The 26,088-nt window shown below is 52.1% G+C and overlaps 11 protein-coding genes across 11 annotated transcripts; 4 read left to right on the top strand and 7 right to left on the bottom strand.

The window, feature by feature from the left end:
* Positions 1-557: 557 nt before the first annotated feature.
* On the bottom strand, positions 558-2,565 carry qutD-15 (Quinate permease; the record flags this gene model as incomplete). The annotated part of the gene is made up of 7 exons (XM_037321196.1): positions 558-950; positions 1,079-1,087; positions 1,147-1,260; positions 1,316-1,882; positions 1,931-2,285; positions 2,338-2,414; positions 2,473-2,565. The coding sequence occupies 7 exons, from the start codon at positions 2,563-2,565 to the stop codon at positions 558-560; spliced, it is 1,608 nt and encodes a 535-aa protein (XP_037179558.1).
* Positions 2,566-3,712: 1,147 nt separating this feature from the next.
* Positions 3,713-4,903, bottom strand: CGCA056_v005944 (uncharacterized protein; the record flags this gene model as incomplete). Its single annotated transcript, XM_037321195.1, has 3 exons — positions 3,713-3,751; positions 3,805-4,581; positions 4,646-4,903. The coding sequence occupies 3 exons, from the start codon at positions 4,901-4,903 to the stop codon at positions 3,713-3,715; spliced, it is 1,074 nt and encodes a 357-aa protein (XP_037179559.1).
* Positions 4,904-5,354: 451 nt separating this feature from the next.
* Positions 5,355-7,667, top strand: CGCA056_v005943 (uncharacterized protein; the record flags this gene model as incomplete). The annotated part of the gene is made up of 5 exons (XM_037321194.1): positions 5,355-5,372; positions 5,537-6,057; positions 6,107-6,534; positions 6,598-7,186; positions 7,247-7,667. The coding sequence occupies 5 exons, from the start codon at positions 5,355-5,357 to the stop codon at positions 7,665-7,667; spliced, it is 1,977 nt and encodes a 658-aa protein (XP_037179339.1).
* Positions 7,668-8,293: 626 nt separating this feature from the next.
* Positions 8,294-10,085, top strand: Cyp7a1 (Cholesterol 7-alpha-monooxygenase; the record flags this gene model as incomplete). The annotated part of the gene is made up of 3 exons (XM_037321193.1): positions 8,294-9,303; positions 9,354-9,814; positions 9,865-10,085. 3 exons carry the CDS (start codon positions 8,294-8,296, stop codon positions 10,083-10,085), a joined length of 1,692 nt encoding a protein of 563 aa, XP_037179340.1.
* Positions 10,086-10,296: 211 nt separating this feature from the next.
* CGCA056_v005941 (uncharacterized protein) lies at positions 10,297-11,955 on the bottom strand (the record flags this gene model as incomplete). The annotated part of the gene is made up of 1 exon (XM_037321192.1): positions 10,297-11,955. One exon carries the CDS (start codon positions 11,953-11,955, stop codon positions 10,297-10,299), a length of 1,659 nt encoding a protein of 552 aa, XP_037179337.1.
* A 2,997-nt stretch (positions 11,956-14,952) lies between these two features.
* On the bottom strand, positions 14,953-16,722 carry CGCA056_v005940 (Lactose permease; the record flags this gene model as incomplete). The annotated part of the gene is made up of 6 exons (XM_037321191.1): positions 14,953-15,229; positions 15,281-15,461; positions 15,515-15,720; positions 15,774-16,081; positions 16,282-16,566; positions 16,627-16,722. 6 exons carry the CDS (start codon positions 16,720-16,722, stop codon positions 14,953-14,955), a joined length of 1,353 nt encoding a protein of 450 aa, XP_037179338.1.
* A 921-nt stretch (positions 16,723-17,643) lies between these two features.
* ybiU-2 (Uncharacterized protein) lies at positions 17,644-18,339 on the top strand (the record flags this gene model as incomplete). The annotated part of the gene is made up of 1 exon (XM_037321190.1): positions 17,644-18,339. The coding sequence occupies one exon, from the start codon at positions 17,644-17,646 to the stop codon at positions 18,337-18,339; it is 696 nt and encodes a 231-aa protein (XP_037179923.1).
* Positions 18,340-18,619: 280 nt separating this feature from the next.
* CGCA056_v005938 (uncharacterized protein) lies at positions 18,620-20,166 on the bottom strand (the record flags this gene model as incomplete). The annotated part of the gene is made up of 5 exons (XM_037321189.1): positions 18,620-18,827; positions 18,879-19,382; positions 19,442-19,727; positions 19,794-19,845; positions 19,906-20,166. 5 exons carry the CDS (start codon positions 20,164-20,166, stop codon positions 18,620-18,622), a joined length of 1,311 nt encoding a protein of 436 aa, XP_037179922.1.
* Positions 20,167-21,082: 916 nt separating this feature from the next.
* guaD-1 (Guanine deaminase) lies at positions 21,083-22,435 on the top strand (the record flags this gene model as incomplete). The annotated part of the gene is made up of 1 exon (XM_037321188.1): positions 21,083-22,435. One exon carries the CDS (start codon positions 21,083-21,085, stop codon positions 22,433-22,435), a length of 1,353 nt encoding a protein of 450 aa, XP_037179931.1.
* Positions 22,436-22,523: 88 nt separating this feature from the next.
* pip-3 (Proline iminopeptidase) lies at positions 22,524-23,464 on the bottom strand (the record flags this gene model as incomplete). The annotated part of the gene is made up of 2 exons (XM_037321187.1): positions 22,524-23,148; positions 23,202-23,464. The coding sequence occupies 2 exons, from the start codon at positions 23,462-23,464 to the stop codon at positions 22,524-22,526; spliced, it is 888 nt and encodes a 295-aa protein (XP_037179930.1).
* A 533-nt stretch (positions 23,465-23,997) lies between these two features.
* On the bottom strand, positions 23,998-25,362 carry CGCA056_v005935 (uncharacterized protein; the record flags this gene model as incomplete). The annotated part of the gene is made up of 1 exon (XM_037321186.1): positions 23,998-25,362. The coding sequence occupies one exon, from the start codon at positions 25,360-25,362 to the stop codon at positions 23,998-24,000; it is 1,365 nt and encodes a 454-aa protein (XP_037179929.1).
* Between the last annotated feature and the right edge of the window lie 726 nt (positions 25,363-26,088).

The raw sequence follows: 26,088 nt of genomic DNA, 5'->3' as shown, positions 1-26,088 counted from the left end.
TCCCCCAAGCGCTCGCGCTGCTGCTCTGCCGCTCCCGCCATTGGGCCGCGGCCGAATTTGCGTGCATATTTGCGCATGTCAGCTTTCAACTTTGCCATCTGGCTTTCTCTGGGCGCAATTGGGTTCTTCTCGGCTCGTCGCGCCGACGACGCAAGCCACTACGGCGGGACAAAGCGGACAAAGGACGTGTGATGGCTGCGAGTCAACGCGGATGCAGAGCCTCCATCTGGACTTTGGCTTGCTCGCGAATCTGGCCCATGTGTATTGTTTCGAAGCATGCCTATCTAGGCCAAAGCGAATCTTTGGCGCAAGTCATCTAGGTTGCGCGGCTTCGAGACAGCCGTTGACTGCGTTGCATATGAACTGACAATTGATTGCACATACGTCTAGGAGGGTTGTTCAGCAAGCAACTTTCTCTCGGTGTAAGCTCGGTCACCAATATCAGTGAAAGCACGTGTGGGAAGCATTCCCATGCAACGCACAGTCTCATTCAACAGGGACTTCTGTTTTCGTCTATCGAATCGTCGAACAACATTGATTGCTGTGTTTCCCTATGCCTACGCCATTTCCACATGCTCAGCATTCTTCTTGTCAAGCACACCCTCATCCGCCGCATCTTCTCTCGAACTCAGCCGCGGCCCCTTTCTGAACAAGAGCTTGTCCCTGAGCGAGTCCTTCTCGAACAGCTCGTCCATCTGCTCCAGCGCAACACCAGCCGTCTCGGGGACGAAGAAGAACGCAAAGACCACCATAATGAAGCAGAAGGTGCCGTAGACGAAGTACGTGCCGAATCCATTGGTCCCCAGAGTGGCAAACATGCTCGGGGTCGCTTTCGCTACGACGAAGTTGAAGAGCCACTGGCTCGCCGTGGCCATGCCCATCATCAACGCTCGGAGGCGGGCGGGAGGGATCTCGGAGGAGTAGGTCCAGACGACGGGTCCCCAACCGAACTGCTGATGGTCAGTATCTGTTATGACTGAAGAAGGTGATCTTGAGAAGAGAAGCATCGTGTTCAAAGATTGAAAGCTCTCATCGCGACGTTGAGAGTAGGAGACGACTGAAGTGAGGTTTGACTTACTTGATAAACCTAGAAGATTGTCAGCACGTCAACTACGATAAGCACATTGCATGATGGCCACCACTTACTGCTGCAAAGATGTAGATGGCAACGAGTGCAACGTATCCCGGCGCGCTCACAGATTCCCCTGTCACCGGAGGATCGAAGCGGATGTAGAACCCAACATGGAACAGCGCCAGGCCCTGGAGCAAATAGAGTCAGCCTTGCCATCTGGTCAACATCTCACGACGACCTCACCTGAACGATTCCCGTCCACAGCAGACTTTTCCTTCTTCCAAGAGTATCCGTCACAAAGACAATGAAGATGGCGCACGAAACCATCTTGACGATACCGTACACGCCCGTCGCAAAAAGCCCAGAAGCCGACCCGGACAACCCAACGCTGGCGAAGATCCGCGGGCTGTAGTACGTCATGGCATTCGTCCCAGTAAGATTGGACCACATCATCAGCGTGATGCAGAGAAGGCTTCTCCTGCGGTACGACTTGATCGTGAAAGCCTCTCTCAACAGCGAGAACGACGACGCGTTGACCGCCAGGGCGCGCTCCTCCTCCAGTTGTCTCGAGATGCCGTCCATCTCCTGTACGATGTAGGGGTGGTCCGCGGGCAGGTTGCGCAGCTTGGCGAGGACGGCGAGGGCTTTGTCGGGGTGGCGTTGGGCGAGGAAGCGGGGTGACTCGTTGGCGAGGAGCATGCCCACGAGGAGGATGACGGCGGGAAAGGCTTGTAGGGAGAGGGGGATGATATACTGGCTGTGGCCTTTGATGTGGAGTAATGAGCCGTAGTTGATCCAGAATGCGAGCTGCTGGATCTTATTAGCATGTGAAGAACGATATGGGTTGACAAGGCGTACTGTCAAACCAGTTACAATACTCAGCTGATAAAGGCCCGTGAGAAGACCCCGAATGCCACGAGGCGCATTCTCCGAAACGTAGAGCGGGTTGACTGAAGATGCGATACCAATGGCCACGCCAGCAACGAGCCGGCCAACATACATGGCCTCGATATGCCCACTAGCAGCTGCCTGCAATGCAACGCCGACGAAGACTAGGATCGAGGCGATGATAAGGGAGAATCGTCGGCCTACTCGGTTGGCCAGCCACATCGAGAGCAAAGCGCCAGCGAAGGCACCGGCTTGGATGACTGACACAACGTTTCCCTCCAGACTGGCGAGAACAGCTTTCGGTTGGTCCATGAGTCCGTATTCCCTGCGTGGAAAGTTTATTAACAATGTCTCCTTTTGAGAGCGTGACAACCCACTTTTTGAAAGAGTCCATCGTCAAGACGCCCCCGATGATGCCCATGTCCATACCAAAGAGCAAGGCTCCGCCGCAGGCCTATCAAAGTTGTTATTCTCGGTGCTGTTCTGTGTCCATGGCGCTCAGAGCAACTTACCACGAGACTGATGAGCACAACTCGGGCATTGTAAATCTCGGGAGGATCCGATTTGGTCGCCTCATTGCGAACAATCTTCTGCAACAATCCCATCTCAAATTCTGCGTCAAACACTGCGTGAAAAGTTCGACGAAATCGGATTCAAAAAGGACAACCTGTCGAGTTTGGGAAAGACAACCTCGATGTTGATGAAACCCAATGGTTTTGACATCCGGATAGACTAAATAGGTAAATCGAAGGGCTGACATATCTCTTCATCCTTATCATCAACTCTCCTACGGTAATAGACAGCCGGCCAAGTCACAGACCTCGGGGTTCGATCAGAACCGGCGTCTCCTTGCACCCCGCAAGCTACCCCAGCCCGTCGACCCCACAACCCCAAATCCGGGGTATGGGGGACGACAGGCAAGCCGGAGACCTGTCGGCATGAGGATACCGAGTCAGACATTGGTTGGAGTCTTGGGGTGAGTTAGCGTCGGCTATAGATGGATGGTGGCGTATCGCACGCGGACTGGAGGATGGGTGTTGCTTGGCGTCCGCGTTGACGGCAGCTCTCGCCTGTCACCCCTGGGTATGGAGTGTTATGTGTACCGTTATAGCACCGCGTTGCTGAAGTTGCGTGCTTTCATGTCACTATCCTGGTATCTGCCGTGCTTGAGGCTCGCAGTGTTTGGTTTTCCCACAAATGAGATGCTCTAGATTAGTTTTTTCATCATGAAGATTACCAATCTGTCGGGTCTCGTTGGCGTTCGGAACTGTCTGCTCTCCATCACCGGTGACATTAATGCCAAGCTGACTTGGCGGGATGCAAACGAAGGAGTCTCCGGGGTTCTCTGGCTAGCAAATTGAGCGAGGCTTTCATAGCTGAGGCACTTCCCGATGAAATCGAGTAACAGCAGAGATACCACGCCAGCTTAGAACAAGAGGGCAGTCAGACACGTGTCACACTCTACATCAGAAACTATCGCGTCACGCTACGTGACAAAATATTTGTGTACGAGATTGATCAGGCTGTCCAAATTCTCAATGTCTCGACGGTTGAAAGTAAGTCTAGATAGTAGCTAAGGTGAGATAGAAGCGACATAAGCTCTCCACTAGTCTCGTGAACTTCTGGAACATTGCGAAAAGGATAACTCCTTTTTAATCTGATTTGTGCCATTCTACTTTATGTATATGCCAACAATCTTCAAGTATCCAAACTCCCATAGAGCATCGCCAACGCTCTTTGCCAAGTCATGTTTTACAACCCGTCGAGGGGCTTATAAACCTTCATCCAGCGCTGTGGCATATGATTAGCCCAATTGGTGTGAATATAGGGGTTACATCACCTACTCTATCATATGGCTTCTCGGGGTCGACGAACCGGAGATCCGTAGCCAAACGGATCCTCGCGTCAGGGTCTTTGTTCTTGCAGCTGGCGTGGACCATGTACGGATTGTGGAAGATGACGTCGCCGACCTCGTATCCCGCGATCAACCATTTTCTCTTCGTCTCCTTGCCGTATGTCACTGTGTCTCGGCTGAGAAAGCCGCCGTCGTTCATGTTCTTGTTAAACGCGCTGACACGCTCCTCGTCAGTCAGGTTATGCGCGTTCTTTGCAAAGTCGTCCTCGGTCTTCATGCCAATATCAGTGGATCCCTCGAGGTACATCAAACCGCCACCCTCGAGCGACACCGGCCCGATGGGTACCCAGGCGGTCAGACTGGTTGGAGGACCGGCGCGGAGATACATTTGGTCGAAGTGGACTGGTGTAAGCTCGCTGCCGGGAACAAAGGCTCGAAGCATGGTGCGTTGGAGCATATGGGGAGACTGCCAGTCGGTGAAACGGCTGACGAACTGGCGCAACTCGGGGAACTTGCAAAAGTTGATGTAAAAGTCGGCCTCGTGCGCTGACACCATCAGCTCAGCGTACTTATCGCTCTCCGGATCATCTTTGAGGCCAAACAGACGGCGAAGGTTACCGGGAGGCAGGTATTTTTTGGTGTCTTTGCCAGAGAATGTGCCTTCGGCGGGGTCGGTGCCGGGACGGAGGAGACCGCTGGGGCTCATGTGTGAGAAGTATTCGCGACGGCACTTCAGAACCGGATCGTGGGGAAGAAGATCTTTGATCTGTTGTTCCATATGTCAGAAATGTTTCAGGTATTCAAAATCCAATTGCTGTCAAAGGACATACGAGCAGATATCCATCGCGCTCGAAGCGCTCCCGCATCACGTTGAGGGGGGTATCACGTTGGGTAGGCTGGAGGTATCCAATCGAAGCGGGATCCATGGGCCCAAAGTTGGACTCTAGACTCAGGGTCTTAGGATCGGCCGGGAAGTAGTTGCCGTAGATGTCGTTGTTAGGGTCGTACGCTTCATGGTGGTCCAGCTGTTTGACCTTGTGCGCTGGCAGCGAAGCTGGGGCTTCGGACTGGAGCACTCCGGGCGCCATGATGCTTACTTAGGTATGCTGTGTATAAAGGAGATGAAATGGAATGCAAGTTCTTATGCTTTCGGATGTGATGGAATTATTTTGGAACCGCTATTACGACTTGAACAATGTGAATGATCGTAGCTGATTATCGTCTCGCTTTATACGGCCTCGTTCGGCTTTTCTGATGCAGTAAACCAAGAACTTATTGCCACAAGTCCTGAAGATGCTAAACCAAACGAACCCATTCTGCCCAATGACGTCCTTTCCATAAAGCCTGACTGTTCAACAGCCAGGTCGAACATCCTCGGCCGTCTGCTGCCGTACCCCGCGTCGACCCCACCGTCTTTAGTCGTCTATAGCCGGCGCTCGGCCATCTATAACCGTCCCCAGACCCCCGCATCGGTCGTACGAGCGGCCCCAGGTTCTCACGCTCACCACCCCGTATTTTCCCCGGACCGGAACCTTGAACATGACCAAAGCGACCGGTGTAAGACAATACCGAGCATGTGTTAGGTGTCGCGCGCGCAAGACGCGTTGTGATTTGTGGGTCCCTCCGCCTTCCGGCCGATCGATTTCCCCAGCAGGGATGATATCTAGAGCTCTGGTTGCGGTTCACAAGGCGTTCTACCGAAGATTTTGGTTGTTAACTAGCGTTACAGAGACAGCATTGGCGAACGGGGAAGACCGCCGTGCGCAAAGTGTGTCCGCGAAGGAGTCGACTGCTCCCTAGCTGGGTCGCGACGTGGCGGCGACTACTCCCAGTACCGAGGCAACAAGAGGCAAAGACGTGATATTGACGTTGCCACGGCGCCCTCGGTGGTTTCCGTGTCATCTTTTGTCCCTGAAACAAGTGTAGAGACGCCAAAGCCTCGAGAACAACCACTGCATCGGTCCCTGCAGAATCCCTCTGATGCCCTGCTGATCCTTGCCCGAGCGGCGGAGGACGGGGATGATGATGAGCCAGGAGATGCCGGACTCAACAAATCAACACCTGGAAACGCATCTTCTATCTTAGACTCGATTCTGTCTCCGGGACAGCAAGCCCGGACTGACCAGCTGTCGTCTTTAGCGTCGCCTGGAAACCAGCTTACAGCGCATCAAGCGATTGAAGAGTATCATCCTGTCAAGGAGGGCGCTTTGGATCTAGTCACCCTCCAAAATCTCATAAGACAGTAAGTCTACAGTCCAATTACAAGAGACTGAATCACTCACAGAAGCAAGTTATGCCGATAACTATCATCCATTCTTCCCGATCGTTCCCGCCAATGTGCTTATGCCACAGTTCCTTCCCGATACCATCAAGCACGAATCGTTCCTTCTCACAGCCGCTCTAGTAGTGGCTTCAAGAGATCAGTCCGACCTGACCGAGCTTCATCAGTCAATATGGCAACACATGCGACGTCTCATCCTCGATGTCGTTCTTGGCATGTCCACAATACGCAGCGTAGGATCTGTGGAGGGGCTCCTGATTCTGGGAGAATGGACTCCGCTTACACTGGGACAAAATGATGACGGGGGAGAAGGTGCAGCATGGTCGATATTAGGGCTCGCTGTCAGGCTTGCGTACTTGCTACGACTTGAAGATTCCTCGTTCAGGGCAGACAAAGAAGCTGACCCAGCATTGCTAAGAAGACGGCTGGCATGGACATGTCAGTCACACCTCCTTCTACTCGAATTCTCTTCAAAGTTCGCTTTACTGACTTCAATCCAAGTTACATACCTGTCTGATCGCCAGATCTCTATCCGCATGGGCCAAGCTTTCTGGAGCAGAGGACCGGCTCTATCTGCGCGATTCACAGCTGACGACTTCCCATCCCTACAACCACAGTACACCTCAGGGGAAGATTTTGCATCTCTACTACAGGCACAGGTTGAGTTGACAACTTTGTTCGGGAACGCCCACGATATTCTCTTTGCATCAAAACAACGTACTGGAGAACTAATGACCCGGGGTGATTACACCAAGTACATCGATGATGCAAGCCGCGCCATTGTTGCGTGGGACCTCGTTTGGAACGGACTCACATGCTCTAAGCATCTGAAGTCATGTCTCAAGATGACGGAGAAGTATCTTTGTCTTTACGTTAACGCTTTCGCCTTTCAAGCTGTTCTCTATCGGGCATCGACATCCGGCACCCAAGAAGTCTCAAAGTCGGCATGCTTCCCACATTCAGCTATGGCTAGTCCCGATGCTCGTCATGTTTACGAGGCTGTAGACGCTGCAGAAGCTCTATTGAGGATTGCTATTGAAGATATTGATGCCGAGAAATATCTGCGGTACATGCCCGCTCGGTTCTACTTGTGAGTGTCCGATCTTTTGCTTGCTTGGAGACCAGAGCCACCACTAACAGCGTCAATCAGATACGAAATACATTCGTCTGTATTCCTTTACAAAGCACATGCATCTGGCGCTATCTCATCCGGAAAACATGCCCAGACAGCAGACTTGATGCGACGATTTATCGGAGTACTCGATATCGCAGCCACAGACGCAGATCATATCGCCGCGAAATATGCGAAGCTCCTCAATGGTCTCTGGTTCCATCGGTCGGATTCATCTGCAGATTCAACAAGGAAGCGGAATTCCCGTAGCAATGCCCATTCAGATGAGCTCCAAGAAGTCAACGCTGTGCAGACTTATTCAAATGAAGTCGACGATGCGGACTCGAACCATCTGCCTTCGTTCGACGAGATTGGACTACAGCCACTGGACTGGATCGAGTCTGTTGAAGGACTTTTCTCTATGCCGGCTGCTTTCCCTTGGGATCAGCCAATCTTTTGAGATTTCTGTGTAAGCGGCTGCGAGTGAGGCCTGGTTGGGTAAGGTGGCGCCCAAGGGCATGTCAGCACTTAGCCTGTTACGATTTCCAACCTGATCAAGTTCATACATCCTGCATGGTAATCAATGATCGTGATTGGTCACCTCGCACCTGAAAAGGGACAACTATCGTCAAAATTCTTGCTGTCTTTGAGGGACTTTGGTAGACTTTCGCGGACTAGGGTTGAAAATAGCACTTTTTGGATCTGATATCGCCGGTCAATGGAAAACGGCCCATCTAGATGGAGCGGAGTAAAAAAAAGTCTTGTTCATCGGGAAGACTTGGACGATGCACGTTGTCATACCAAGCAAGCGTATGCACGTGAAGTTCATCGCCAGTATCAACAATCGTAAGCCGAAATAGCAAGATATAGAGGAACAATGCAATCTAGTTGGGTTTGGGGAATGTGGCGTGATGTCTCCATCCCCGTCAGGGTAGCTTGGTAGTTGGCGCAACGCGCCAATGGGGCATGCCGTGGTTGTGAGACACACTGCATGTGACGGATCTCACCCCCTCCCTTCCTTTCTTGCCATTTCTCCTTAATGGAAGAGTTCGAATCGGATCTCAACTTCAATCGTAATACTTTCCAATGGATGACGGTAACGCATCGGAAGTCAGGTCACCAGCGGGCCTGCCACACGTGTTCTACTCGAGCACCACGGTCCTCCATCTCAGCTGGCTGATACTGCCCTTAATCAGCATCCTGTTTGTCAGTAGGATATTCCGAAAGAAAGCAGCTGAGCCTCCTTCTTTACCAGAGCGCATACCCTACGTTTCCAACACGTATCAATACCTGACTGACAACCACGGGTTCCTCAAAAGAGCCGCAGAGGCACTAAAGAAGAGCAACATTGTCAAGTTCAACCTAGGTTCAGTCCCAGTGTATCTGGTTTCTGGCTCTCAAAATGTTCAAAGGCTCTTCCGGAACAGCGCTGGCAGCACTCAACTCAGCTCGGACAAGTTCGTTCTCATGGTCACAGAAAAGGTTCATGGAGTTGACCAACAAGATGCTAAACGATGGGCTCGCGACAAGACAGGCCGTTTGAAGATCCCCGCTCCCGGAACCGAGGATACTCCGGAGGACCAAAGGATATGGAGCGGCATGCATCATATCTTCACGGAGCACTTGTCGCGTGCTGAGCCGACAGCGAAACTGGCGCAGAACTTCACGGACTTCTTTGGAGAAAAACTAGAAAACCAGCCGCTGAATGAATGGAAAGAAGTGTGCCTCTTCCAGTTCTTGAAGAAGGACATGGCTGAGGCTGCTGTCATGACCTTGGCGGGCAGGCGGCTTATTGACAAATACCCTGAATTCGTCGACGCTATGTGGGAGTACGACAAGGTAGCAATGAAGCTGATGTATGGGTTGCCGACATGGATGAATCCTGGACCCAGAAAAGCGCAGAAAGAAGCATTAGATATGATGGAGACATTCTTACAGGACGCATGGGATACTTTCGATTGGGATGGAATGGAAGCGGATGCCGACTGGGAACCGACATTCGGATCCAGACTTCAGAGAGGACATGCCAACTTCTGGAGGGACAAGAAGTTCTCTATGAGGTCTCGTGCTGCGCAGCATCTAGGCATTCAATCCGGGTAAGCAACACGTGTGTGCGAAGTCTACATTCCGTACTGACTATCAGCAGATTCAACGTCAACAGCATTCCTCAGACGGCTTGGGTAATGATGGAGCTCGCGAAGAACCCATATCTGTGGAAGGCGGTGAAAGAGGAAGTGCAAGGAGCAATTGATCCCGATCCCGTTACGTCGAAGCCTGCGATTGATGTTACGAAGCTTTTGGCCCTGCCTTTGCTCCAGTCCGTCTACGCAGAGACTCTTCGTCTGCATGTATCGATCAATGTGACAAGAGAGGTTATGGAACCCATCGAATGGGATGGATACGTTCTACCGAAGGGATCTCTGGTCCAAGCCCCGACACAAATTGGCTTGCAAGATGAGTCCGTGTGGGGAGTAGAGGGACATCCAGCGTCGAGTTTCTGGGCAGAAAGACACATCAGATATGTTGATAAGGAGGATGACCTTGGGCATGTCAAATCGATGATGGAATTCTCCATGGCTGGCAGGCCAAGCGACTACTTTCCATACGGTAAGCATCACTATCCATAATAGTTCGGCGAGGACTAACACAGGACATAGGGGGCGGCGTCTCAATGTGCCCTGGTCGGTTCTTCGCAAAGCAAGAGATCATGCTAGTCGCTGCTATGATCATCTCCAGATTTGAGATTGAGTTTATCGAATGGGTGACTTTTGATGGTGTTAGTTCGGATCGGCCAGCGCAAGACGAAAAGTCGGCAATTGGGTCAGGTGCCGTGTCACCCGATAGAGACATGAAGGTGCGCTGGAGAAGGACCCAATAGGCTCTGCAAGACTCGAGTCGTATAGATGCACAGCTCGTTCTTGATTACATGTCAGCCTGACCAGCGCATAGTTGAGAAGTTGCTCGGATCATAACGCTCATTGTTAAGTTCAATGTGGACTGGTTCCATTATGTCATGCTCATTATGACTACCTAACTAGAAGTACATGATGGTATACAAAACACGCTATTCATAAACCCAAACACTCTTATTAGTTCATGCGGTACACGGCATCCTTCTTGAAGTAGCGGCTGATGTCATTGTCGTTGCCGCAGTGGGAGCATGTATGCATGACCTTGGCACCTTCGTGGCCTGGGCCGTAATGGTCAGGACCCATACCGGAGGGAATAGAGGATTGAAGCGAACCTTGGTTGAATGGGGGAGAACCATTGCGTCCACCGACAACGTCCTTATCAGCACCAACTCCGTGAGTGGTAGGAGACTCGTTGTAAGGGTCCAGCATGCTGGTTCTAGGAACACCAGGCTCGCGGCCGGTGAGTCCGGAACCGGAAGTGCGAGAGTAGTCGTCAACGCCGCTGCGGGTGGTGTTGGCGCCGTAGCCAGATTCGCGGATGTCATCGTGGTGGTGTCTGCGAGAAGCTTCGGTGGCAGCAGCGCCAAGGCCGGCTCCAGCAACACCGCCGGCAATACCGTGACCAGAGCGCTCATAGCCCATATCCCTGTCTCTCATCCTAGTGTCGTAGGGGTCGTTGCTGTGAGCCCCGATGAGGGAAGGGTTGGTATGCGTTGCGTGCTGGGTCTGGGCGCCAGGACCCGTGTTGCCGGCGTGACCGGTGTGAGTGAAGTGAGATCCCTCAATAGAGCGGTCCACGTTGGAGGTGGGATCGTGGTGACCAGCAGGAACGTTGGGGTTGTAGACGCCACCGCCAACAGCCTCGGGACCCTGGCCTCTAAGGCGATCGTTGGCGCCGTACTGCTCGTTGGGACGGTGAGGGAGATCTTTGTTGGCGCCGTAGGGAGCTCCACGACGATCACGGTCGGAGTCGACGCGAGGGTCAACAGCGTTAGCAACGCGGCCCGAGTGAGGGCCGTGAGTTCCCTCGGGATCGTCGTAACCGGTGCGAACATTGGAGTTGTTCAGGCCAGTGGTACCGTGAGTAACGTGTGTACCATGAGTGGTACCAGTGACACCAGTGCCAGGCGCACCACGGTGGTCACGGTCAGAGTCGACACGAGAATCGACCACGTTGCTGGTGCGGGTGTTGTGGGGTCCATGAGTTCCGGAAGGATCGTCGTAGCCGGTACGAACGTTGGAGTTGTGTACGTTAGATCCGGTCAGACCGGTACCAGGAGCGTCCCGGTGGTCGCGGTCGGAGTCGACACGGGGGTCGGCGAGGTTCTCGGCACGGTTGCCGTGAGGGCCGTGGGTGCCGGCGGGATCATTGTAGCCTGCACGAGCGTTAGAGCCGGTCAGGCCAGAAGAATCCGCGCTACCGATCACACCATGGCTCTCACGGCCCATGGAGCCCCAGTACGGGTTCTGTGTGTCTTGCTCACCGGTACGGTTGTGTCCATGACCAACATCGATGCCGGAGTCGGTAGTGCGGTGGGTCTTGCCGGTAATGTCTCCGATAGCTCCGCCGTGGGTGTTGCCCGTCAGGTTGCTGGTGGGGCTGTGACGTCCGGTGCCCGTGGTGGTGGTAGTGTCCTTTCCGTTCAGGCCCGAAGTACCAGCGGTGCCGGTTGTGTTGCCGGTCGTGGTATGATCACGGCCGTCTGTCAAGTTTGTGTGCTTGGTGTTTGCGGTCTCGGAGGGAAAGCTCCCGGGAGGCTTGTCGTTCTCGTATGTGGAAGACTTTGGGGGGCTGTCATGATGCAGCGCATCCTTGATCTTCTGTCCGATACCCATGATTGCTGATTATAGTAGTTGAACTTGTTTGATGTCTTTGAATCTGCTGTTCCAATTTCAAGGAATCATAGCTTTGGCTGCGGGATCCTGGGCATCAAATACTCGTCGTTGAGCCCAGGTGTTCGTCCATCGCGAGCGGATGTTCGTTGTGATGTCAGAGCTCCAACGCTGGTCCAGGCCAAGCTGCGGCCTTGCCGCCCAGACAAAATGTCACCAGTCCATGTCTCGCGGGATTGCGATTGTGTTGCTATGAGCTCATGTGGGGTTACTGCTGGCACTCATTCGCGGACAATCCTCAACTTCCCGGCCAGCAGCTAAGGCACCACATCGTCGCTAGAAGCTCATCGAGCATCGGGAATAAGAAGGTACGTCAATGACGACGAGGGAGGGATTCATGACGTGAATTTGCGGGGACTCGTGAGCCTAGCCCCAGCCGCTCCCGCGGTAGCGGGAGCTTGTCTTGGGCTCCGGCACACGGATCCGATGATCTTCGCCAGAGAAAACAGGGAAACGGTCGCTCCACCAGTGAGGCGACGGGCCATTGGCAGTCGTCATTTGGGGTGTGCTCAGCGCAAACACCCGCCACACGTTTGCGTTACCCCAGAATTTCAGGTTTGTTGGTGGTTGGTATTACGGTGGCTTTGTCGTGTGGCGTTGTCTGACGATTGATCACTGCCGGATCTTGCCCTATCTAGAGGCAAAACGTCAAGAGGACGACTTTGGCCGGCCCAGACTGTTAATTACTTGCGTTGGCAATGACCAGTTGCAGGGGCTGACGCGTCTTGTGTCTTTGATTTGCTTCTTTGCATCAAAGCGGGCATCGGAGATGGCTCAGTGACGCGGAAGAAGACAACGGTAGCAACATGACGACGTTCCTGCTTGGGCCATATGATGGGCCTGTTTTCACAACATTGACTTATTTTCTCCTGGACTTCCCAATGTTCTATCCTATGTGAATGACCCTCGTTACCTCTGCGCTTGACGTTTGAAGTGGCATGGCGGGACTGGCAGATTGCCTGTTGCTGTTGCCTACGGCTATGACACGGCGATAGCAGGTGATGGGCCTAAGACCGTCCTGTCTCTCTTGGGCCTCTCCTTGGGCTGTCTCTCATGTCTTCCTTGCTGTGCCTGCTGAGAGGTTCCTTTTACCAACTGTTTCCCCAACAGTCATGCGGGCGCATCGACAGGTCTGTCAACTGGTTGTTTCACTCCACGTCTTTATTGTCTGTATAAAGAACGCCGGGTCCATGCAAGCTTTTGGCGCTTAGCTGGGCTGAAGGGACGATCATTTCCGACTCTTGGCTGTACAGCCACATCTGAGGCTGCTGACTGCAGCTGAATTGGGGAATCCTACGCTAATTTTTGGGTGAGCCCAACCAAACCACAGCCCGCAAAATCATAGCCCCTACGACGGTGGCTTCAGTGGATTTCATAGCTCGGGCATGGCCTGTCGGGCGAAATGAGCCCCCAAATAAGTCTAAGTAAATTGCGGTAGCCTAATGGGCAAACAAAGGAGATGATGAGCCATAAAGACTGTGTCGTCCTGTCACCGCGCTGCGTTTGAATTGCCAAGATATGTGCATTTCAAAATACATACAAGCCTACGTGAGCCATTATTACACCAACAAGAACACGATGAGCGGACGTGGACCAATTTCGAAACTCATTGGCGGAGCGGTCGATTTTACGAAGGAGTATCGAGCGGACCAAAAAGAACGGAAAGAAGCCCGCGAGAGAAATGAACAGGCCGGGGGTTCATCGAACACGTCTACTACTCAAAAACACCAAGATGCACTCGTAGACGAGTCTTCTAGTGACGACGAGGAGCACTGGGCTATTGAGCTCGACGAAGCTCAACAGCGTCAACAGCTGGGTCAATCTCATCAAGCGGACGATAACACCGATCCTGAAGAGCTTCTGCGACGGTTCATCGAACAGCACCCACCCCCGCCCTACGAAGCGGGCCAGCAGACTCACGCACTACCCATGCCCGTCATTCTCCGACAGCGTCGACCAGAAGCCCGCCATCGCGGTTTTGTGAGAGCCTACGCGCCAGTGCTCAATGAGTGCGGCATCGAACAGACAGCGTGGCTGGAGTTTCTCAACGGGTTCGAAAAGAGCATCAAGTTAAACCCATGATTCAATGTCTTGAACGCAGGGGTGATGGTTGCCGATCACGCCCACATGGCAGTTTCGGGCTTCAGCCCAATCGCAATGCTTGTCACTTTCGCAATTCACACGAGTCTCGAGACTTCACGCAGAACCTACGTGAACTACAGGCAGAACGGATATCTCGACACCATGAATGAGAAATTCTTCAAGCCTCGCGGTCTGTTTTGTCTCATTGTGAAGTACAAGCCTTCGAGCACGGAACTTATCGAGGACATTGATCTCGAACACAACATCGCAAAGGCTGTCGATGACAGAGATGGGCAGAGCAAGTGGAAAAACGCCGTGCGCTCAGCCTCCACGACGACAAAGAGCGAGGTAGAGATCCCAGAACCGGCACCTCTTGTTTTTCCGCATCTGGATGCTCTGGACGAGGGGAAGAAGCAGAACGCAGTCAAGGAATTCGGGCAGTTCGTGTCCACATATTTCGATCGCAGGGCTGCCTCCCACTTCCAGGCACAGCACCCCGATTCCAAGATTCCGCAAGCCCCACGACTGCAGCAAGGCAACCCGAGCACTTCGTCAAGTAGTGGGGGGCTCCTCTCAAGGCAACGGGTGGGAAAGTTGTTGGGCCTATTGGCCACATTCAGCAAAGGCGTAACGACCGCCGCGAGGAGTTGGGCATCGATCGCAAGGTAGGAAGGCAGGCCAGAAGGGAAAGGAGAAGAGAGCGAAAGAAGAACAGGCCGTTGAAGAAGATGATGAAACAGGACGCCCTCTACTTGATGGTAGTGAATCTACCTACCCAAGAAGAGATGGATGCAGTGGCGGCCCTTAGGCAAAAGTGAAACTTGGAAATGCTTGAGAATACTACGGTTAGGATGTCGTCTAATGATCTAGAAAATTCTGTGCTATAGCTTTAGTGTCAATGCTGCCCAAGACCTTGGCGTCTCTGGTCTCTTGAGAGTCTGAATCCTCAGTAATGGCATCGAGAATGCGGGATCCCTCGAACTTGGCTGCAATTTCTTCCAATTTGAGACCCTTAGTCTCAACGAATGTGAAGTAGGCAACGACGAGAAACAACAAATTCCATGAAGCGTTGATTAAATAGAATTTCCAGCCCAAGTCTGCCATTGCATAAGCCATGCAAAATGATGCGAGCAGCCTGCTTTATGTCAGCAACAGACACTTGGAGAGGTAGTTGCAGTCAACGAACCCGAAGCCAGCATCCAACATGCGAAATATGGCGATACCAGTGGCGCGAAGCTTGTATTGAGAAACCTCGGTAGGATGCGAGCTGGTCATTGGCGTGATGGAAAAGGCGTAAAAGCCTTGAAAAAGGAAGATTACGGCAATCGTGCCATATACTCCTGACTGGTTGGTACTTTCGCCATACTCTGGTGTCACGTTAGCAACAATGTAATGGTGGCTGGAAGCCGGGCTGGCTCACTTTTGATCAGACCTCCGATAATGTAGAGATTCGCAGACATGCCTGCGATTCCAATGAAGCTTTGGATTCGCCGCCCGAGGGCGTCAAGCATAAAGCTATCAAAGACAGCCACCGCAAAAGACCAACAGTTGAGAATGACTTGGATCTGAGTTTGTTTGACGGTGTCTTTGATACCCGCCTGATCAAGAATCTTCGTGAGGTAGAACCTGCAAAAGTTAGCAAGGCCATGGACCCGGAACAACACCGTGGTGCAGCATACGAGATGATGAAGTTGCCAAACATGTTGATCATAGGACCAAATGTGCAAAGGATGGCAAGTCTTCTCCTGTTGGCTGGTGTCGCGAAGATTTCTCTCCAAGGATTTCGAGGATACTCCTCCTCTTCCTTCTTCATGATAGCTCGTATCTCGTGCAGGTTCTCCCGTCCCTGTTGCATGTCTTCGACCCCCTTGCCTTGCATGATGACGAGCACCTCCAATGCCTCATCATCCCGCTTGTTTGCAATGAGCCACCGGGGAGATTCTGGAACAAAGGGAACCAGAACGACAGCGAGAAGGCTGGGTACGAACTGCAACAGCGAAGGTAAGCGCCATGACCAGGTGCTGGCGATGTTCTGGCTTCCGTAGTTCACGATAGCAGAAGCAAGACTTCCAACGCAGAAGCAAGACTTCCAACGCAGAAGCAGGAAAAGAACAGTCCCAAAATACGACCGCGTTTGTGCGGAGGAAGAAGTTCGCCCAGAAGAGTGGGTGCTGCGCCGTTGCTCACTGCAGACCCAATGCCGACAATTATGCGAGCGACGACGAACATGGCAATGTTCTGTGCTGCAGCTTGAAGGATGATGCCGACAACTGTAATGACTGAAGCAACAAGAATGACTCGTCGGCGGCCAAAGTAATCCGGAATCGGCTGCATCAAGAAAGCTCCCACGATACTACCCATCCATGATGCTGCATTATTGAGGCCCTCGGTGGCAGTCGTCAAGTGAAAGTATTCAGTGTAGGACGGCAGGATGAGTAGTCCGTTCATGACAGACGCATCGTACCCAAGTGTCTACCGGATATTTGTCAGTGAAAAACTCTATTGGTATGGATTCTCAAGTCGAATACCTACCGCAGAGTTGATGATGGCAACCGCGAGCAACAGCGGAGACAGCAACTTCAGGTTGGCCGGTACCAGCTTCGAGACATGTTTACGCTCGAAACCCATCTCGTGAGTGGCTGGATCCAATCGTTCGAGATTCGTATCAAATCAATCGAGGACAACAAGCTTGCAAAAGACTTTTGGATCACTCCTTCCAGGTCCTTATATTCCGTTAAGTATGAGGAGATCTGATTTGTGATTATTAGATCCTGATTGGCTGTCCCCAGACTTCGGGCGAGCTCGGGTGAGCATATCAGAGGCCCACCACACCGACCCGGCATGTTTAGTGCGGCCGTTTTGGGTGGTATCGTGGGGATTCGCAGGGTTGGTGTTGAGTCTAAATACTCGCCCGAACTCGGGCGAGGTTTCTTGTTGCCTGCCGGTTGGAGGACGGAGCGTGGAGGAATAGACACATGCTGCAAAAACCAGGGTCTCTTTCAAGTGATCGGCAGATTTGCATGGAGAGAAGATAAGGTATTTAACGGCGTCTTGTCGCAAGCAAACGCGCAGTCGCTTACTACCTGCGTCTCAATTTGTTCTAGCAACGTCTTTCTTTTCCTTTGACTCTTTGGCTGCCGTTCAAAATGCCCGGTCAAGTTCGGGAGTGGCCCGCATGGGCTGAATATACGGAGCAAGGGGTGACCGAGTCGAAGGACCCCGACTTTGTCAACGTCAAAAAAAGCCATTATCGCTCACTACGGCGCTGAATCTTTGATAAAGAGTTGGCTAGCTGTGTGCCAACACCTCGAAACTGTCACTGAAGAGATCATCAGCAAGGGTCACGGCATAATACCTGTTCTTAATGCTGCAGACCTTTTGGAAAAGGGGTTCACGAGCGAGCAAGAGGCTGAAGTGAAGCGAATTGGGTCATTTGTGATTCGTGGACTTATTGACAAGTCAGAAGCGATTCACCACTACACTGACCTGAAGAAATATGTTGCCAACAATAAAGGAAAGATCCAAGGGTGGCCAGCAGAAAGTCCTTCGATGCTGATGTTGTATGACTCTCCTATCCAGAACGCCCTCCGAGGGGATCCAAACCATTTGAGAGTTCAGGGCTTGCTGAATGAACTCTGGCACAACTACGACGAAGAGACGTCTCCTGATCCATTGGTTTACTACGACGGCATTAGAGACAGACCACCAAGACAAAACTTCCTTGGCCTTGGCCCACATATTGACGCTGGCAGTCTTTGCCGATGGGCGGACAAGACGTATCGGGAGGTGTATGGTAACATCTTCTCCGGCAGGCCTCAGTTGCACGACTGTTACGACCTCGGCCTGCGGAAGGCCGCCGACCAAGAGCTGTACCCTGGCATCGCACATTCCTCCGTGTTCCGCTCTTTCCAGGGTTGGACAGCGTTAACAAGAGCGGCCCCGAACGAAGGGACCCTTCTTGTGTACCCGAACGTTGCGACCGTGGTGTCGTACGTTATGCTTCGACCCTTTTTCAAGCCTCCAAGAGACCCTGTGGATGTGATGGATGCGAGCAAGTGGACTCTGGATGATTCCACAAGCTGGTTCCCGGGAACGTTCAAGACGGAAAGCCAGCGCTTGAGTCGATCATCCCATCCGCACTTGAGACTCGAGGAATGCTTGGTGCATATTCCTACGATGGAGCCTGGGGGCACCGTTTGGTGGCACACTGATGTAGGTATCCATTTCGGACCTCGAATAATTTGAATACTGACTGTGGTCGTACAGGTGTGCCATGCCGTGGACCCAGAGCACCATGGAACGGAGAATGCATCTGTTGTATACATAGCTGCATGCCCATCAACCCCTAATAACAGGGCATATGTCAAGAGACAGCTTGAAGAGACTCGGGCGGGTCGGCCGCCACCGGACTATGCCGAAGGGAACGTTCTGGATGAGAGAACGCTTGAGGGATACGTAGGACTTGACGGGTTTGATGGATATGCGAAAACAGCGTTTGGGTTCAACTTGTGAGTTGGAAATGTCATCAAGACATTGGGTCATCCATATGCTTAATACAGTCGCGCAAGATGTCTGATGCGCGATCTGCAATCGCATTGCGGGACTTGACCTCATCGAGGTATCGGATGGCTAGTTGTACTTCGTCACTGAAGTCGACCTCGAGATCGAGAGACGCCCTACGAGACTCTCTCAGCAGGAATATAGCGGCGACAAATATATGCAAAGATAATGCCCTGCGTTACTAATGTCAGCTGGTAGCTTCTTCACAAGCATGATACCCATACCACTGTCTTCGCATCGCGACTGGTTGGTCCCAGTTATGTGTGATCCAGATAATATCCATCGCGGACCTAATGCAGACTGTTCTTGCCCACTCGTACTGCCCAGGAGACATCATCCACTTCTGTTGAAGCGCCCTATTGATGCGCATGCGATGATGGAGTAGCACAAGACTGATGTCAAACCGCTGCCATTTGATCCACGGATGTTCGATCTCTAAGTTCTGCATTCTCTCGTGCTTACCACCGTCTGGTTGCAGGTGCTCTGGTAAAGTGTTGATGACCTCTGCTAGCTCGTCATCAGCTAGTCGAACAACCTCTGCAATCGGCCGTAACCCCTCTCGCAATGCTGACCGAAAGCGATGGTAAACGATCGATGTTCGAGCCATGAAGATGTGGTACTGGACAGGTTGGATACCGCCAGTTATATCATGCTGAGGATCGCGCGAAGGGAGTGGAACATTGAAGTCACCTTCATCAACCCGTGGAACATGGTACGGAACCGCGAGCCTGACCCGTTCGTCAGCAAGAACAACCGTGGCATTGATTTCAGAACCTAGGTAACTTACCATTCGCATATCACAAGCGTCCACCGCAGCCTGCGCTGAGCCTCTTGACTCATTTCAGTTGGAACATCGTCGCCTCGAGATCCATCAAGCCCAAGGGTCTGCGCATTGCGAATGGCGCAGCTCCATAAATGTCCGCTCAGCTCGGAGTCGCCAAAATTGTAGAAGCACATCCCAAGTACTGCAACGGCTTGTACAATACGAATCTGGGGAGTGCGCATAAAGTCCGCCCGATACATGCAGAACAAGGCAGATTCGTACCAGTGTTGAATAACACGTGGGTGATCCTCTACATAAAAGGGTACAGCGTTAGTATGAAGATAAGTATTTGGGGTTGGTGAAAAGCCATCCTCACTTCCAGGCAGTATCAGGCATGCCTCCTCATCATCCATCATCAAAAGAGCTGCCTTGAGAAGCCTCGAATGTTAGCGGGCTTCTTAAACGGTGATTAGTTGCCAAAGGCCCACCGTAATCACACTAAAGTAGAGAGATAGCCAGGCCGGGTCGTAGTCTGATAGAAGATCGCCGTTCTTGAGAGCTCCCATGAATTTGGAATGCTCCTCCTGGAAGTTCGGATACTCGAGAGCATAGTGTACCCAAGAACTCCACGTCTTGTCATACGCAATAAGCTGCTTACTAGCTTCCTGATCGGGACAACACGAAGTAATCTCCTCCCAGCTTGACATCCGGCCCGAAGACTTTGGTCTTTGTCCTGGATCAAAGACCATTTCTTCAAGAACATCGTGACATTCCAGTAGCCGTTGAGGCTTTCGAGGTTTCAGCAAGGGTGAATTCGGGGTATGGTGCACACTCGTTCGGATAGACAGAGCATTTCTCAAGCGCTCGTTCTCCCGCACTAAATCTTGGTACGTTGGGGCATCTGTGGGATCTTTTCCTCTAGGCCACACAGTAAGCATCGGTTGTGGGTATGGAATGGAGAAATGGTAAACAACCTGGTGACTTCTCCGCGAACAATAACTGTTTCTCGAACGCACTTGTCTGCGTCCCCTCGACGGATGCATCTTTAAACAAGGAGAAGCCTTGTCGCACTTGACCTTCCGAGATGCGCATGACAGACAGCTTCTTGGCGCTCGTTGTGTGGTACGCAAGGTATCTGCCGTGTCGTCTGTCATGGCTGCGATGTCCCGATTGCTCGTTGCCGGAGGTGTCGGGTGAGCTCCCGGCTTACAAGGACTACCGCAGGTAGGGTTGAATAGATTCAGCCAAGGACTAAGAAACGATGGGTTGAGTCTTCACTAATCGGAATGAGAATAGAAGGTATTTGCGACTTAGTCAGTCCGTGAAGTAAACTGTCGCTCGGCAACGACCCATTAATGTGTGTTATGAGCAGCATGTTCTAAGGGAAAGTTGAAGCGATTCGGAATCTCGCCCGAACTCAGCCGAAAGCTGCAGCAGTCGATAAGATAAGCGAGATCGCAACGCTTACGTGCCCACAATTCGCGCCAAATATCCCTGTGCCCCTCATGTGCTGATCACATTATCACTCGACTTTCATATCATTCACGCTCTTTCCCAATCTCTTGCAGCCGATTAGCAGGCATTTCTTCGACAACAGTGCTCAATTTGAGATCAAGAATATTTAATCAAAGACGACGGATCTGGAAATCTGCGGGTTGTTGCGAAATGGCTCAAGGGCACGCTTTTCATGGAGCCATCATCCACTCGCTCGGACCCAACGAGGTCGAGATCCTGGAGAATGGTGGCCTTATTGTGAACGGCGATGGTGTCATAACCGAGTTTTTCCAAGACATCTCCGCGAAAGAGCTGTCAAAGAAGGTTCCTGCCGCTGCCCAACTTCGCTCAATTCCTAAAGGCCAATTCTTATCGCCGGGCTTCATCGATACGCACAATCATGCTCCTCAATGGGCCATGAGGGGTCTTGGCCAAGGCCTGCACATCCTCGACTGGCTCGATCAAGTCACATTTCCCCACGAAGCCCGATTCTCAGACCCTCAATATGCTCGGAAGGTCTACGAAAGCTGCGTCGATGGATTTCTCAAACAAGGCATTACGACGGCGTCTTACTATGGCTCAAAACATGCCGAAGCTACGCAAATTCTCGCAGACATCTGCCTATCGAAGGGCCAGCGAGCCTTTGTAGGGAAATGCAACATGGACCGCAACGCCCCCAGCTACCTCCATGATACCTCAGCTGAGTCGTCGCTGCAGGAGACGGTGGAGTGTGTGAAGCACATCAGGGACATCGATCCTACGGGAAAGCTTGTGCGCCCTGTGCTTACACCGCGCTTCGCAATCTCTTGTACCCCCGAGCTACTTGCTGGGCTGGGGAAGATGGCTGAGGAGGATACGGAACTGGCAATCCAGACTCATTTTAATGAAGCGGAGCAAGAGATCAAGGCGACACGTGAGCTGTTTCCCGAGTTCTCCAGCGAGGCGGACCTGTATCACCACTTCGGGCTACTGAACCAGCGTTCGATTCTTGCGCATTGCACATTCATGACCGATTATGAAATGCAAAAGATCAAAGATTATGAATGCGGAGTTGCTCATTGTCCGATCTCCAACATGACGGTTGGCGGTGGTTTCATGGCGGCGTCTATTCGCCAATTCCTGACAAGAGGCATCAAAGTCGGCCTGGGTACTGACAGTGGAGGTGGATTCTCTTCCAGCATGCTTGACAGCATTCGTCAAGCCGTGATCGCCTCGAATGCTCGTGAGGTAATGTCTGACGGAAACGACAAGGCGCTATCTCTGGACGAAGTCTTCTACTTATCGACGTTGGGCGGAGCGAGGGTTTGCTGTCTTGAAGACAAGATTGGCAGTTTTGCCGCGGGCAAGGAGTTCGATGCTCTATGGATCACTTGCCCGTTGGAGTCCTTCGGTGTGATGACTGTCAGGGAGGAGTCAGATACTTTGAGAACGGTGTTCGAAAAGTTCCTAATGACTGGCGATGATCGGAATATCGCACGTGTGTACGTGCGTGGAAGGTTGATCAAAGATGCGCTCTCCACATAGAGGAATTCTTCAATTGTCAAGATTAAATCAACGCTCGATTTGACCTTCAAACACGGGCCAAGCAATACGCCACGTAATCTAGACAACTTCATTCGATCCACTTCGCCAGAAATTCAGTCACCGTTTTCTGGAATAGTTCGGGCTCATCCGACGGCGGGCTATGACCTGACTTCTCGAATATCACCAGCTCGCTTTGCGGAATCCCTTGGCTGATCTCCTCGCCATAACCGACCGGCACGACCACATCGAGTCTGCCAGTGGCTACGAGAGTCGGCGCTGTGATATCCTTCAGCCTCGATCGAACATCGAAGCGGGGTATGTTGTGAGAAAAGGCAAAGTTGTGGGTTTCATAATGCAAATGATGTGTCTCCGCAACGGCGTTGCCCTCGAAAGTCAACGATGCAGATTTCGAATCTGTCGACCCATCTTTCGGAGTGTAGATGCCAACAATTTCCGCAAAGGCGTTTGCAAAATCCTCGTTGCTCCTCACGCCGCCGCTTACGAGACGCACCTGTCGATCCGCGTCTGGCTGGATACGGTCGCTGGTAAGAATGTTCTTCAAGAAGTTGATGCTTCCGCGAAGACCATTTGCCCAGGTGTCTCGAAGTACGAGTGCGAGAAGACGGTCTGGATGGGCTATGGCGTATTGAAGGGCAACGAAGCCACCGTATGAACCTCCTGCTAGACTGAACTTCTCTGCTCCCGCCCATTTTCTGCAGAACGTCAGTAATTTTCTTCAATCCGGCAACAATAAGGGTTTCCTCACCGGAGCTCATCCACATCGGCGACCCATCGGGCATCAGTGTACGGCGGTTTCAAGTCACTCTCGCCGCTTCCTCTGGCGTCGTAGACAAGCACTCTGAAGTTTGAGGCAAGAAACCCAAACGACGATTCAGGCTCCCTGTGGTCTGACAGGCCGGGTGCACCATGGAGTGCAATGAGAAGGGGCTTTGTCTTATCGGTGTTACCGAGCAACTTAACTTGCACAGATGCTCCGTCACTTAGCTTGACCGCAGAATGTTCGGCCATGATGAAGGTTAAGCGTCGAAAGGTTTCGTGAAAGAGACTTATCTCCCAAGATCAAAGATGTTTTGGATGTCGCGGATTGTGTCGGCGAGCGGGTGTTAGGCGTAGTTTTCAACTCACAAGAACTCCATGTGCTTATCAATCATACCTAGGTATGAATGCTGCAGAGTTGAGGAGCTATCACGTCATGACGCTAATTAGCACCTGCATGTCGGGTACTGAAGGATTGGAGGAGGCGACCCGTCTCAAAGTCCCATTCAGCACGCTGCCTAGCCATCACAGTAGAGAGCCTCAACACGAAAGTTCCCGCCATGTCGAGTGCCATGACGAAGTTCGCGATCATGTCATCGGATAGATTAATAAGCATTCATGTAGACCGATGCGAGTTTTTGAACCATAGGTATATTCATATCCGACAAAATGAAAGAGGTCTAGCGTCATAAGTGTGCAAAATGTCCCGTAACCCAATCTCCCCAATGAAAAGATCCAACTCAATATGTACACAGAATAATTCTCGAGTAAGGTCAAATGAGCCACTAGTTGACAAAGTTCCAGCACTGAGACTCGTAGATTGGGATCTCGACCTCGTACAAAGACTTGGTATAAAACTGAGTGACAAAGGCATCGACGTTGAAGTGGAAGGTGCTGGCAAACCATGCGCCGTTGATGCACTGGTCTCCGGTGGGCTTCGTGAAGGTGACTCCACTGGCACTTGTGTAGGTGAAGTCGAGGTCGACGGCGAAAGCGTTAACAATCTCAGGCTTTGCCTCAATACCAGCAGACATGTCAAGCAGGCCGTTGAAGAGCTTGACACCAAGAGCCACTGTCAAGTCGGCATAAGGGTTCAACTGAAGCTCAACCTGGGCGCTGATGTCCGTGGTGACATTGGTCTGCGGCTTCCAACCAGTGGCAACGGTGTTGGCTTTGTTGAGGAAGTCGAGGTGGACGGTAGCCTCGGGGATAGAGCTGACCACACCAACAGTGGCGTTGACGGAACCTGAGGCGGCGAACTCGATGCCAAGACCAAAGTCGACCATGGGGCCAACGTCAATGATGCCCGGGATAGAGAAAGCGGAAACAGTAACGGAAAGAGGGTCATAGTTGTAGAGGTTGGTGGAGTATTGGGCATTGACTGCAGCGGTAATAGCGAGGTTCAGATCGGAGGAGTAGTCGAGGTCGATGTAAAACTCATCCACCTTGAACTTCCAGAAGTTGTAGTGGACGTGACCGCTGAGGGTAACGGTGGTGTCGAGCTTGGCTTCCTTGGCAACGATAGTCAAGGGGTCGGTTGCAACGAGTGTGGTGCCGGAAAGGTCGGCAGAGATTGTGCCAGAGAGATCGCGTTTGGCGGTGGCAGTGCCAGTGTGGGTGAAATCGATTACTGCATCGTTCAGTTGGTCACGGATTTGGACTCTGGAGGATGATGCGGTCAAAGTGAGTGTGGTGTTATCGAAGGTGTATCCTGAGATGACATAGATTCCGCGCTCATGCTCGCTGTCGCAGGTGCCGTTGTGGTTGGTAATCATGGTAAAGTTCTTTGCCGGCCAAGAGCTCAAGCACGAGTTGTAGTCCTCGGTCGCACTGAACTTGAGAACGACATCAGTGTCGGAGCAGGTAATGTCGGTGATGGTATCAATGTGCTCTAGGAGCACTGAGGGCTGCTTCATCTCAGCGTGAACCAATGCGTTGGTTGCGTTGAGACCCTCATAATCTAGAGTGACATTGATCTTGGGCGTGAACTTGGCAGGGCCGAGAGGAGTTGCCGGGATTGAAGCCTGCCGCCTAACGGGACGAAGCAGGGCCGAGCTAGGGGGTACTACATCCCGTACCGGCAGGGCAGCCGAAATCGCCGTGCCAATGAAGGCCTGCGCGGCAAAGAGAGTGAACAGAGACGACTGCATGTTCAGAAGGCAGTTTCTATGTAGCGGGAAAAGAGTGTAGAGAGATGATCAGAAAAGCTTGATTCCGAAAAGACTGTGTGATTCTCGTCGAGAAAGAATGAACGGGTCAATGAGTGACGACTGAACGTTGCTGTGAAGACACAAGATCACGATTCCAGACCATGCAGAAACCTAAAGACTTTATACTCGAATGTGAAGCCTTCAAAGGCTGTGCCATCACTGCCGTGAAGCATCACTATCACGGCCAGACCGGGAACAGGCCACTGGGGATATCGGATTGAGTCCCAAACGGGATCATAGTCCACCGCGCCTCATCACTGGCTGGGGTTGATAATACCGCCGCAAGAGTAGAGCTGTAAGACTGTGGAGTGTGGAGGTACTGGCTGACCAGTCAAGGATTCGGGATCGTTGCACGTTGTATTTCATCGGAGTAAAAAAAACGTCTCGGTCCACTGGAGCACCGGCCTCTTCGCCCGGTCCCTACGCTCCATCTTACAGACTACAGTCGGATGTGGCCGGTTGACATTTCGATTAGCAACCGACTCACGAATCTGTAACTCACGTGTCGGTCCATCAAGGCTGTTGAACCTGAGGTCTGATAACCGAAAACGTGTTAGTCTTGAATGGATATGCCCCAAAACGTCCCAATTCTGGCGATAAACACATGTCTGATGATACGCCTGATAGGCTGATAAGACACCGAAGGCCTCAAAACGCAGGTCCGGC

The sequence above is a fragment of the Colletotrichum aenigma genome, assembly GCF_013390185.1.
Source record: "Colletotrichum aenigma strain Cg56 chromosome Unknown KSG_Cg56_contig04, whole genome shotgun sequence".
NCBI classification, from domain to species: domain Eukaryota; kingdom Fungi; phylum Ascomycota; class Sordariomycetes; order Glomerellales; family Glomerellaceae; genus Colletotrichum; species Colletotrichum aenigma.
Note: the sequence above shows the minus strand (reverse complement) of the source record. Positions and strands in the feature narration are given on the sequence as shown.